Source organism: Leptidea sinapis, chromosome 28 (genome assembly GCF_905404315.1).
Source record: "Leptidea sinapis chromosome 28, ilLepSina1.1, whole genome shotgun sequence".
NCBI classification, from domain to species: domain Eukaryota; kingdom Metazoa; phylum Arthropoda; class Insecta; order Lepidoptera; family Pieridae; genus Leptidea; species Leptidea sinapis.
In genome coordinates this window covers 8029173-8042515 of record NC_066292.1, presented here as the reverse complement: position 1 = coordinate 8042515, position 13343 = coordinate 8029173, and the positions used below count along the sequence as shown (strand labels likewise).

General features: G+C 36.7%; 1 protein-coding gene across 2 annotated transcripts; it reads left to right on the top strand.

Annotated features, from left to right (window-relative positions):
* Positions 1-2380: 2380 nt before the first annotated feature.
* Positions 2381-12033, top strand: LOC126972994 (uncharacterized). 2 transcript variants are annotated; one of them, XM_050820117.1, is made up of 7 exons: positions 2381-2567; positions 4688-4802; positions 5574-5618; positions 7656-7748; positions 8969-9325; positions 10420-10587; positions 11270-12033. In XM_050820117.1, exons 2-7 carry the CDS (start codon positions 4691-4693, stop codon positions 11368-11370), a joined length of 876 nt encoding a protein of 291 aa, XP_050676074.1. In that variant the 5' UTR covers positions 2381-2567; positions 4688-4690; the 3' UTR covers positions 11371-12033. The 2 variants fall into 2 exon arrangements, with proteins under 2 accessions (XP_050676074.1, XP_050676073.1); XM_050820116.1 differs by having other exon boundaries at positions 2381-2583; positions 4689-4802; positions 8969-9592.
* The last annotated feature ends 1310 nt before the right edge of the window (positions 12034-13343 follow it).

Below are 13343 nucleotides of genomic sequence, written 5' to 3'. Positions count from 1 at the left end.
TAAGCGTACATATTTGGTTGGTGTTGTGAAAAATTTTATAAATCTTAAATTTTGATCTAAGCGACTTTCCCTTCTATAAATTACCCGCACAGCTCTTTTCTGCAGAATAAAAGTACTCATTAATTACCCATATGACATAATGCTGTGGAAGTAACTAAAATATACCAATCTGGCAACATCGATATCAGTTGAGGAGCGTCTGTTTGTCATTTCTCCCTTCGTCTTTTTACTGCGAACGCACAAGTAACAACTTCATGATCCACCACTTTGCAGAAGTTGAACTTTAATGAGAAGAAGTGGCAATAAACTCATTGGCACACTTTTAATCCTTATAGTTTCATCAATTTAGCTCGATTTAAATTAGTTAGTTGAGTGCAGTGATAGTGTAGAGCAACATCTGTTAATAATTAAAGGTATTGAGAACATTTTATCAGTATGTGTAATGTTTTATTTAAAAATTTATAACCTTAAAATTAAGAACTTTAAAATATTTAAGTGTTTCCAAGTCAGTGGTCAACGGACGAGCTCAATCACCATTAAGTGACCTCTCTAGATTGATTCCTTCGAAACTCACTTTGAGTTGACCAAGTCGTCATCCCTTCGAAAACAGGTGTCAGTGCCGCTCAGGATTCTTGTAAAGCCCAATGAGCTCGCTCACATTAAGCGGCATTACAATTGCGCTCGTCATCTTGAGGCATAAGATGTTAAGTCTCATTTGCCCAGTAACTTCACTAGCTACGGCGTCCTTCAGTCCGAAATACAGTAATGCTTCACGGCAGAAATAGGCGCCGTTGTGGTTCCCATAATCTAGCCGGCATCCTATCCAAAGGAGCATCCCACTGGTGTAGAGAAATAAGAAATTCTCCCGCTATCATTATTTGTGTTCATTTAAAAAAAAATCAAACAAAATATATGTGTTACGATGTTGATTAATATTATCTAGTCTGGTAGGCTGATCGGTCTAAGTTGAGTTATGATACTTATTAAGCAAAACCTGGTTATTTATTTAGTTGAGTAGGTCTGAGAATCTGACAACATCTATTTTTCATCCCCCTAAATGTTAAGGGTTTTGTACACGATTTTTTTTTTAATTTTATGACATTTTTTTTTTAAATTTGTTTGATTATGAGTCAGCATTAAAAATACATACAACTTCAAATTTTCACCCATCTACGACATCTACAGTTACTTTTGTATCGCGATTTTAATATCGGCATTTTATTCGGATTTAATATAATGCAACGTTTGCTGGGTCTGCTAGTTATATATAACAATTTAAATAATTAAATTTCAAAAGAGTTTACCAACTATAGGAATTATAAAGAATTGAGTGACACTGAGATCGGTACTATCTGTTATGTGGGGCATGGGGGGCTTATTGGTGACAATTGTTTGATGTTGGGGGTCGCAGGGGGAATCTCTGAGGGAAGGGAGGGACAATCTGTGTGTAATGAGAGATGGATCGATGGTGTCCGACACTCCGGCGCCGCACCCTCAGTAGCTCCGGGACACAACGAGAGCAAAATGTTATCATATAAATTGTTCTTATAATTTAAATAAAAGAACTCCGTTCGAATTCTTGTTAAAACACTGGTATTATGGAAACGAACGTTTCTTTCACTGGGTTTCACGGGCCAAGTGTCTCGACACCAAACGGCACAAAGATGTATAACTCGCTGAGACCAATATATTTGCGATGTTTGCTGTCTTCGGCAGTTGAAGCAGCAGCCCCAGCACGAAGCGACAACTAAGCGAAACTTTTCAATTATTTGAAAAAAAATTTAGCTCAATCAGATATCGGGAAGCATTATCAACGTTACTTGCAATATTTGAACTTAAACAAATACCTACATAGCTATATACCAACCAACCCACAAACAAATGTTAAGTAAAACCTTGCAATAATAATAAAATGGTGAAAACATACCGTGATGTACTCTCTTCCCATAAACAAAAGGATCATACAAATATAAATATTATCAAATACTTTCTTACCTATGGTAGTCCTTGGAGAAGTTAAAATATGATTTAATTTTATTCACGTATTATTCATGCATACGGTACAGTTAACAACCATATTAAAAATATATTTTCTCTTGTTATGTTAAAATATTCAAGCTTTCAATTAATAAAACAAAACGTGTGTCGCGCTAACCCTGAGATTGTCCACTGTCTGTGCGAAAGTCAACCGGTTATATCCGGTTCAAGCAGCCAGTGGACACACACATGCCCCGAATCATTATAGTAGTGCAACCATTTCGCGTGTCTTAATGAATATTTGTCTCTGTACCGTTTAGTTTACTCATGTGGTGACCGGTGTACCACCGACCTAACTGATCCGAATCTTTGTGTCTAGTGAAACTGCAGTCGCCATTCGACTGTGCCTAGGGCTTGCGGCTCTGGGGCATGCGGTACAAACATACAGACACACCACCAAAATATTATAACATTTAAATGTCAAGTTATACAAAGTGACTATTGCCAATATTTACATTAATTAATTTAGTACAGAACTGTTGAATTTACAATGAATATTTTCCATTATTTTTGTAATTGAAAAATATAAAAAAGTAAAAAGTAAAGGTAAGTAGTATTACTAAATAATTAATAATATATTAAATGGTCAGGTATTTGTCTGGTTTCAGTTCGAGCAAGTTAAAATTCTGAATATATGTTGATGTTATCTATTTAATATTAGTATTGTTGTTATGAATATGTCTGCCAAATTATCTGAATTTCAACCCTGGAGTTCCCGTACAGAATTACCAATTCGATTTTTTTATTTACCAGTAGAAGGCTCTATGCACTGGATGCCGGCCAGATTATGGGTACTTCGACGGCGCCTATTTCTGCTGTAAAGCAGTTATGTGTAATCATTATTGTGTTTCGGTTTGAAGGGCGCTGTAGCTAGTGAAATTACTGGGCAAATGAGACTTAACATCTAATGTCTCAAGCGCAATTGTAGTGCGGAATAAAGGTTAATTGACAAAGAAAGAATGATATTATTATTACTTATAAATAATATATTGTATGGAATCTATTTTGATCTTCGTGAATCATGGGCCACTGGAAAAATGCAACCACTGATGAAGAATTAATGACTCAATAAGGATTATCACAAACTATTGGTAATTCCTCGCTTATGTTGATACACACCCTGGACAAGTGGTTCTGCATCAAAGCAACTGGAAATATTAGCAACTTTAAATTTTAATTAATCCATATGAATAGCTGAATATTTTCAAAATACACCTAATAATTGTTTCAGTAAAATACTATGTAACCCACATTTCAATTTAGGAATTATTGCATTGCTTGCCTCGCTATAATGGGCTCGAGCTTAGCGCAGCTCCACCTTCGGCCTTCCAGCTGGGTCATCATCAGAGTTCCTGCTGATGTCGTTTGTCCACCAGGAACTTTAACGCTGACAGCCGTTACGCGACAGTAACTTTAATTGTTATAGAGCTGACAAATATTTTGATCCTAAAGTTAGTTAGCTAAAGCTAAACTATATGGTGTATGTCTGAAAGAAACTGTCCTAGTCGGCTATTGAAGCTGTTACTCTAGGATGCTTTCCATCCCCATGACGTGCCGAGTAAGTCAATCTGAAGCATGTTGAAATTCGACCGAAATTCAGTGAGTTGATCTGAAGCACTTAGAAATACGCACGCCTCATTCGATTTCTGGTTTTATGAGGTGTTATATTTGGGACACGTGCTTAGGCACGAGAGGTACGAACGAAAAAGTTGCCGGAAGAAGACGTGTAGGTCCCAGAAAAAAGACTTAGCTGCGCAACATCCGAGAGTGAGGCAGAACCCGCTCGCGAGGAACAAAAAGTTAAAATTACAAAGCCAACCTTCGCTAGTCAGAGAGGCACGTGAAGAAGAAGAATGAAGTGTTAATTTGAACTTATAATAGAATGAAGACGAATAATGTAGGTATAGTTTTGAACAGGTAGATTCGAAGATCCTATACAAAAGTTTACAAAAAATTGCGCGGGAACATAACACTATTTCTCACATACTCAATAAGGCGTACAGTACTTGCTGTACGCCTTATTGAGTAGTTAACGAGTATCAGCACAGCTATCCAACAGTCCCCTAGATTCTCAAAGCATTTATTGTACGTGACGCAGAATACAGTGCGTTCAGTGCAATCAGCACCCGCTGGTCCACAGGCTGCTCCAGTACAGAAGTTAGTGATTGATGATTATTGGGAATCGAGCAGGTCTCCGGGTAAACTATGACCTGTTCTCACTGCTGACCGCCATGTCATTTAATCACCGTTGATCGTGCTGGTACTTACAATGATAACCTTTTATAATTATTTTATTACCAGTATCCTAGTGTAAGGCTCCTTTGCATAGGATGCTGGCTAGATTATGGGTACCACAACGGTGGCTATTTCTGCCGTGAAGCAGTAATGTGTAAGCATTACTGTCATTCGGTCTGAAGGGCGCCGTAGCTGGTGAAATGACTGGGCAAATGAGACTTGACATCTTATGTCTCAAGGTGACGAGCGCAGTTGTAGTGCCGCTCAGAATTTTTGGGTTTTTCAATAATCTTGAGTACTGCCATCAGCTGAACGTCCTACTCGTCTCGTCCCTTATTTTCATGATATTTTTTTTTGTTTTTTATTATTATTTTATTTCCCCCAACCGCCTCTAACGTAAGCCTCAATGATGACAGGTATGGGTGTGGTGGGTGCCCTGGGCGGCTGGGGCGCCGTGTTAGCTCTGGAGGTGGGCGCGCCAGCCGCGTTGCTATGCTGGCTTTGTTGCTGGCCCGACGACTCCAACTCTGGTATGTGTGCGAGTGAACGGTGACAATAAACATTTGAGAACTGGCCACTTGTAAACAATTTAATCAAAAAAGAAGCTAAACTTTTGAAAATGGAATGCCTACCAATATAATTGAGTATGCATTTTAGTCATTTGTCATGGCTCCATATTTTCTGTTTTTACCATCTCTCATACTTTTCATAGAGTCCGAGTTTCTTCAATATTTTATTTGTCGTATTCGTATTCTTGTAATAGTTTCAATACGATTAATTTGTTGTATTTCTCGTGATCTAGTGATATTAATATCAGGCGCAATGTAACATATTAATATACACCAAGGTGATACATGTTTGTAATTTCTAAGTTCCAGCCTATGCTAAGAATCTGCTGTTAATGTTATTTGACTGCAGAATGTTAACGGAATTGGTTTTGATCCAATAAAGGAAATTGTATTTAATACAAACATTTGGCGAAACCTTCAAATTTTGGTCAAGACTTTACTAATTATTATTAGTAAAGTCTACTATTTACTATTGGAGTACCTACTAACAGGGCATAAACTACAAATTAATTAATTAGGTAGTAGTTAGGAACCTATTACTAGCTGATTAATAATTTTGTTACCAACTAACACAATAGGTAGTAATACTATTAGTAGCTATATTTGTAGTTTTGCCCTTTTGTGATTCTTATTTAGTTTCTCATATACAGATTTTTTACATTATTCAGACACTCATAAAGCACAATTGTTATTTTGAAGCTTTTTTAATTGAAAATTTCTTTTAAATTTCAGACAGCAGCTCTGGAAAGCATCCGTCCAAACCAGTTATTACCGACGGTAGGTGACGTTATAATACATTGACTACGTAATTCGAATGCTCGAACTTATTCGAATTAGACGTCGATCGAAACAGTAACAAAATATTAAAGGTTGGTGCTGGTGTAATAGTAGGTTGTAGGATAGCTTAGTCTAGAGTCTAGACTCTAGAACAAAACAACGCAAGCAATCAAACACGCGAGGACAGACGTCGTTGATAATATTTAGTTTTATTTTATTTAGGGCTTGGCACCGACTTAAAACTTATCTATATATATATAAATGAATTGCTGTTTGTTAGTCTCGCTAAAACTCGAGAACGGCTGGACCGATTTGGCTAATTTTGGTCTTGAATTATTTGTGGAAGTCCAGAGAAGGTCTAAAAGGTGAATAAATATGAAAATATTTGGAATTAAAAAAAAAACAACAATTTTGTTTTTTCCTCTAATGTGTCCCCCGTCGGTCGTTCAGAAATTAAATTGAAAGAATAGTTTAGAATGAATAACTAGTTAGACTGTCTAACTTACTCAGGAGTTAAAAAAACAAGCTTAATTTTAGCTAGGTACCCTATAGTTATAGATTAACTACAGTTGATGATGATACTATGATGGCAATACAACGTTTGCTGGGTCAGCTAGTCTTTAATAATATTTAATTTTATTTATTTATAATAGTATTTTATTAATATTATAGGTATTAGGTTTGCAAAAGAGGTTTGGTAGGTAGGTATTAGTTTAAATCTTTATTTACTTATTTTATACTTTACAGTTTTTGATGTCAGTTTTTCGAAATGCATTTTTTTTTATTATTAGTTTATAGTTTAAATACTTATTTTCACCGGAGTACTAATATAAATATTACTGCATGGCTATATCATCATAATATCACTGGTTCAGAAGAAAGAAACAAATAAATCGTAGGAATTTTAACTTTTGAAATATCTGAATGTGGTAATGGTGACCAACACAAAGTAAGTTTTATAGGTTTTGTAAAAAAAATATAACTAGGATAGAGAGGTTAATTTGATAAAATTAACTTAGATCATTTATACATCTAGATAGACTATGACAGCTGTGAAAAGTAGAAAAAAAATGAGTTTAGAGTTATCCTGTATTTTGAGCAATGCACGCATACTAACACAAAGTGTCATACAAATCGCGAGTGTAAGATTTAGCTTGTCACGCACACTAAACTTATATTCGTGGCCTGTTTTTGTCGGTTTTCTAACAGCAGAAGACTCTACCTAGACGTATAAATTATATAAGAAAACTAGCTGACCCAGCCAACGTTGTATTGCCGATATTAAAATCGCGATACAAAAGTAACTGTTGATCGTAGATGGGTGAAAATTTGAAGTTGTATGTATTTTTTAATGCTGACTCATAATCAAACAAATTAAAAAAAAAAAACAAAAAAAAAAATCGTGTGGACCACCCTTAACATTTAGGGGGATGAATAGATGTTGGCCGATTCTCAGACATACTCAATATGCTCATAAAATTTCATGAGAATCGGTCAAGCCGTTTCGGAGGAGTACGGGAACGAACATTGTGACACGAGAATTTTATATATAAGATTAAAATAAATACCAAGCGAGGCAGGCAAGTGCTAGAGCCAACTTCTGTGTGTTACCAACACATCTATATATTGTGTTATTTAAGACTTTGATATTTTTAAATGATGGCTGATTATATTATATTTTTATTTTCATCATCATCATCAGTCGGAAGACGTCAACTACTGGAAAAAGGCCTCCTCCAATGATTTCCACGACGATCGGTCCTGCGCTGCCCCCATCCAACGTATTCCGGCGATCTTGACCAGATCGTCGGTCCGTGTTGTGGGCGGCCTACCAACACTGCGTCTTCCGGTACGTGGTCGCCATTCGAGGACTTTACTGCCCCAACGGCCATCTGTCCATCGAAATGTGCCCTGCCCACTGCCACTTCAGTTTCGCAATCATTTGGACTATGTCGGTAACTTTGGTTCTCCTACGGATGTCCTTATATTATTATTATTTTTATTATATTAGACAACTATTGCTTCATTTTGTTTCAGAATCGCGCTCGGGCGCTCGTCGTCGCTCCGACCAGTTCTTCGGCGGTCGATTCGGCACCAGCGCTGTCTCTCTACATTTGCCCAGTACATCAGGTACTGCCACTGTAAGCCGTATCTTTTTATGATAATGAACTCATATTCTCTGCCATCTCTACAAAAGTATGTCCAATAATCACAGATGTGTTGATTTTACCTTTAATGTGCTGTGGCCGTCCCATAAAAAAGGCAACAAATTCAAAAATCTTACAGTCAACACTGCTATACACAAATAAAATTTGAAAAATAAATTTTTATGAACGTAGCGGGACTCGAACGCACGACGTTCCGTGCCAGTGCTCTAACCAACTGAACTAACCGTTCGAGTGACGTATCGTTATAAAATCTTGTATGAAAAAAATTTATTTGTGTATAAATCCAAAAAGTGAGGGCTATCACTTTAAAAACATAAAAAATTGCTAATAAAGTAACTGAAAACTGGTTTGATACTTGAAATTGTGCAGAATAGTAAATTATTTGGGTTAAATAAAAAAACAGTAGGTACATTTAAATATGTATTAAATACATCCCTTATCTAACTATCATTACTAACAGAAATGATGAAGGGTTTTGGAACGGAGTTGGCTCTGTTTCGTTTTTCCAGTCCTATACTTCATGTTTGTTTTCAGAATCAATAATATTATGATCTGTGCATTTCTTAGAATCTTTGGCTATATCTCTATTAAGGTTTACTAATGTTTTACAAAAAACTAATGACAAAATATGATCATTTTAAAAATAGCTCTAAAGAATTTATCATTTGACAAACATCTCATTTAGCAAACATATTACTTCCGGATTTAATCTTAAATTTAAAATATATAAGTATATATATGTAAGTGTAGATTTAAATTACGTTTCTTTTCAAATTATCATTTGTCATGCGTTTTTTTCGAATTGGACACCCACTATTATCAGTTTAAAATTATATGTATAAAGGGGAATAACAATATTGTAGTGACAACCCTGTCCATTTTGACCATTTAACATTACCAATGAACTCGTAAGCTCGTTTCTTTTAACCATATTTTTCCCAGATAGTGTTCCTATTAAATTCAAACTTCGATAAAAGGTATAACCGTCCACTTTTATCCATACTTTAATTAAAGTTTTTTAAGTAAGTACTTACTTATTAATATCTCTCTCTCTCTCTAGAAATAATTTAATTTACGATAATAACAGTACTTGCTTAAGTTCGCCTAACTTCATCTAACGAAAGACTCACAAAGATTGGAACTTCAACAGACTTTTAATTCTCATTTGATTAATTTTTTTAGGAGTCAAAGTTCCTCTGTCAGCGCACCGGAGCCACGAGGAAATACGAGGCCATCGGAAATCCCAGCTTGAGCCGGCAGCGGACGAGACGCGGTACCACTCCGCTCCAAGCGTCATCGACGAGGTGCTGCACAGGAGAGACTGGGAGAGATCCACCAAGGATCTATATATACCGCTGAGACCCGAACAAGAATCAATATCACTAACGGAACAAACCAATGAAACGAATCAATCCGATGAACAAATTGTCGGAAAAACCTGCAAGAAACATTACACGAATATTAAATCATCGCGTAAGAAGGAATCTGATGCTGACATTAAAGATACCGACGCGACTGAAGCTTCCTCATTTTATATAGGTGATAGCTTAGAGGCAAAACAAACTGAGTCGAACAATGATATAGTTAAATATATACATACAGGAAAGCAGACAAAACAATCTTTGAACGAGAGTATAAAGAGCAAAGATCGAAAGATGTTGGTTCCCGTGGAGGAGTTTAAGGTATCACTGTTTGTACAGAATGTAGAGATGGATGTCGACAGGTCAGGTGCTCAACATCACTCGGTCGAGTCTCGCTCAAGCTTGTATAATCCTCGACCACCGGCAAATCCGCCGCCTTCTGTTGGTAAGTCCTATTTAACATATAATGATGTCAGGTATATTTTAGTGACTATTGATGCTAATGATTTGACAAACTCTAAATTTTGATTATTTCGGTAATATTTTTTATATATCAAAGATGATCAAAGTAAAGTTATTTAATAATGGTTACGAAATCTTTGTTTCTTCGGCTGTAAAATATATATTTATTTAATTTTTTAATAATTACTCGGGCGTGTCACGTGACCGTCATTTTTGGTGGATTTTCTTCCACCTTTATGAAAATTTATACAAGTATTAGTATTACTCAAATGCTTTGAGTTTTCTTAAGTGATAATTCCGCCAATATTTGTCATTAACCAATTAGACACGTGTTTCGCCTCTACACGAAGCATCCTCAGGACATGTTGACTCGCCAAACACTGGCACGAGACTCTAGTGAGTTGAGTCTAGTGCCAGTGTTTGGCGAGTTTGATTACGTTTAAATTCGGCGCACCAACGAGCTCCCGTAGAATACTGTCGAGCATTTGCAACTTAAGTGTCCTGTGTACCTTAACTTGTACCGTACTGATATTTTTCAGACAAATTTATAAAGAATCTTCTAGATTAGTTTTGTGAGTGATAGTGCCACGTGTCCTTAGCAGCACATCTGCATTGTGGCTTTGGATGGTAAAACTTTCCTACTAGAAGTTATAACCGACTTCCAATAGTAGCTTAGCCGCTGTGTTCCTTTGGTCCGTGGGCTATCCGGACAAATGGCAGCACTGTCAACATATGGACTACTCCAGGATGGTACCTACCAGATCTGGAGAATCCGTCCCTAAAGTGGACTTACGTTAGACTGTGTAACAGACGCGGTCGGCTACGATCTCTACGCGACATACCTGTGGGACGGCGAGCGGCTTGGCGCGGAGCAGTGGTCTGCGGCTACCGCGCATTGCGTGCGCGGCCGCCACGCTAGCGCCGGCGATGTACTCGCACCCCCTGCCCCGCCACGCCCGCACTCCACGGCGCTCTCCGGTAAACTAATTACTTATAGTGAAATTATTATTATTCAAATTCTTTTAAAAACTCTTTGGAAGAGTTAAATTTTTTTTGATACCACTGATTCTCTGTTAAAATTTCATAGTTCTACTAACATCTTCCCATTCTTGGCGTGCGTGAATGTCGCTATGCCAACTTAATGGCTGACAGGCTTGCCCTGCATGTTTCAGTATGACCACTCTCTCTGTAAGTAGGGAATAATTAAACGTAATTGACTGGCTATGTCCGGTACTTCGCTGCGTTGTGTTCACCTGAAGCCCTATTACGAAAATCGAAATACGAAGTTTCGGTTGACGGATTGTACATTTTCCAATTACGAAAGTGATCGAAACGAAGTTCGTGATTAAACATTTTGTCTTTCGTTTACCTTATTCCTAAATTCACTTATGTCTATGGTTCCGAAACGATATCCGTGCACACGACTCGGGTCCGAAGTACTTTCGTAATAGGATTTAATTTGGAGATCTTCGTTCTTTCGTTTCGGACCGAAACTTCGGTTGTCGATTTTGGTAATAGACCTCCTGACACGTGACACGCGTTGTGGTCGTGACTCGTGTGCCGCAGACAACCACAGACGATCAGCCGCCCTGTGAGATGAGGCCTATTAGAACTATATTTTGCAATAACTTACTGTGTCTGTAAGTAATGATTGTTACAGAAAGTGACTTAGACTTGGATCTAGAAGGTTCCGATGAGCCTCCCCCTGCCTACCACGAGCTCGAACACTTGTCCATCGCCAGGAAAGAAACAGCGATTTAAAGCAGCACATTCCTGCGAAAATCTCCTGATTATCTTCAAGCTTTCAAAAGTTTTAAAGGCACCATTATAGAATGTTCAAGAAAATTTATAAACTAGAAGAAATGAAGAACATAGTTTTAGCTAAGCTAATTATTACTATCAAAATAAAATAGCATTGCTCTGGCATTTTAAGAAAAGTGCTTTAAACAAAAATGTGGTATTTATAGTTGGTATAAAATTTTTGTCAGTGTTCCTATCAAGTTTTCTTTTCTTTGAGTTGAGTTTCTCTTCTCAATCAAGAGAAAACTTAATAGATGAGCTGTAGCCACGAGAAAGACATAACATACACATAATTAATTGTAGCTATATAATATTGATGTAATTTGGAAATGGCGTGAGTTCGAAAGTCAATAATATTTCCTGACGTGAATTTAAAATCAAATTCTTTTCGTTTGGACCAACCCTAGTAATAGAAGAATTTCTAGTCAATACAAGAGGTCAATATTTATATTATAATTTTCTATATTTAAGTGCAATTAGGGTCTTAAGTACAAAATGAGGTTATTTTTGGCTCAAAGGAAATATATTAGTTATAATAAATATGTGCTTGATTGTGATAATATTATGTGTTTGTCAATTCATTACATTTTAATTGGAAAACATGGTTATGAAGAGTAAATCTTAAATATTCTGTTAATTAAGTGTCCTTCTTGTTATTAATATAATTGAGGATATAATAGAACTACAATACAAATTATGATTACAAATTATTTCAAGAGATACGTAAATTTTAACAGATTTCATCTCAGACCACATGCATGTTAAAATTATATTTTGTAGCTAGATTGAATGAAATTACTATAAGTATGAACTTATTTTTAAATTAAATTTTGTAGAAAATTAAATAATACCTCGTTGTTAACACGTTGACAAATTATATTCTTGTAAAGTCAAATTGATCAAGTGATTGTGAAAACTATTTTTGTTACTAAGAAGCAGAGCAAAATATATATAATTCTTGATGAAACCCCTTTATTTCAAGTGAAATATATTTAATTTTATTTCCAACCAACTTCTTTACAAATTAGTTTATAATTATTATAAATTTGTAAAGAAATTGGAAAAACATTGTTATCAAATTATCTAGCTCTATAGGACATTTATTATAATTCTCTGTTTATATAAAAAAGTCGCTGTCGTACAGAATTATCTAAGAGTGACAGTTTGGAACCTACTGGCTACCACACGTTCTTTGTTACTCTCTTAGATTTAAGGATAAGTTTCTGCTGCGCTCCAACTAAATACCGCAATACCTAAGATCAATAGCTTTTTTATTACGGCAACTATTAGATGCTTGTGTGCGTGGCATCTTGACACTCAATGGCATCTTTCAAAAAATTTTGTAATATATGATTCATGCTATTTTACTTTGAAATTATGTCATTTTACTATCATCTCTGGTCTGGCGCACCCCAGTATCAGCTCGATCCATTTGACCGCGTGCAACGCAGAGCAGGTCGAATTGTCGGGGTCCCAGTGCTCTGTGAACGGCTGGATCACTTGGCGTTGCGTAGAGACGTCGCTTCATTGTGTGTCTTCTACCGCATTTATCACGGGGAGTGTTCCGAAGAGCTGTTTAACCTGATTCCTGCCGCCGAATTCCACCTTCGCACGACACGCCACAAGTTAGGATATCATCCTCACCATCTGGATGTGTGGCGGTCCTCCACAGTGCGGTTTTCAAGGAGCTTTCTTCCACGTACTACAAAGCTGTGGAATGAGCTTCCTTGTGCGGTGTTTCCGGGACGATACGACATAGGTACCTTCAAAAAAAGCGCGTACACCTTCCTTTAAGACCGGCAACGCTCCTGTGATTCCTCCGGTGTTGCAAGAGATTGTGGGCGGCGGTGATCACTTAACAACAGGTGACCCGTACGCTCATTTGTCCTCCTATTCCATAAAATAAAAAATCTTAATAATAATCAAATACAAAA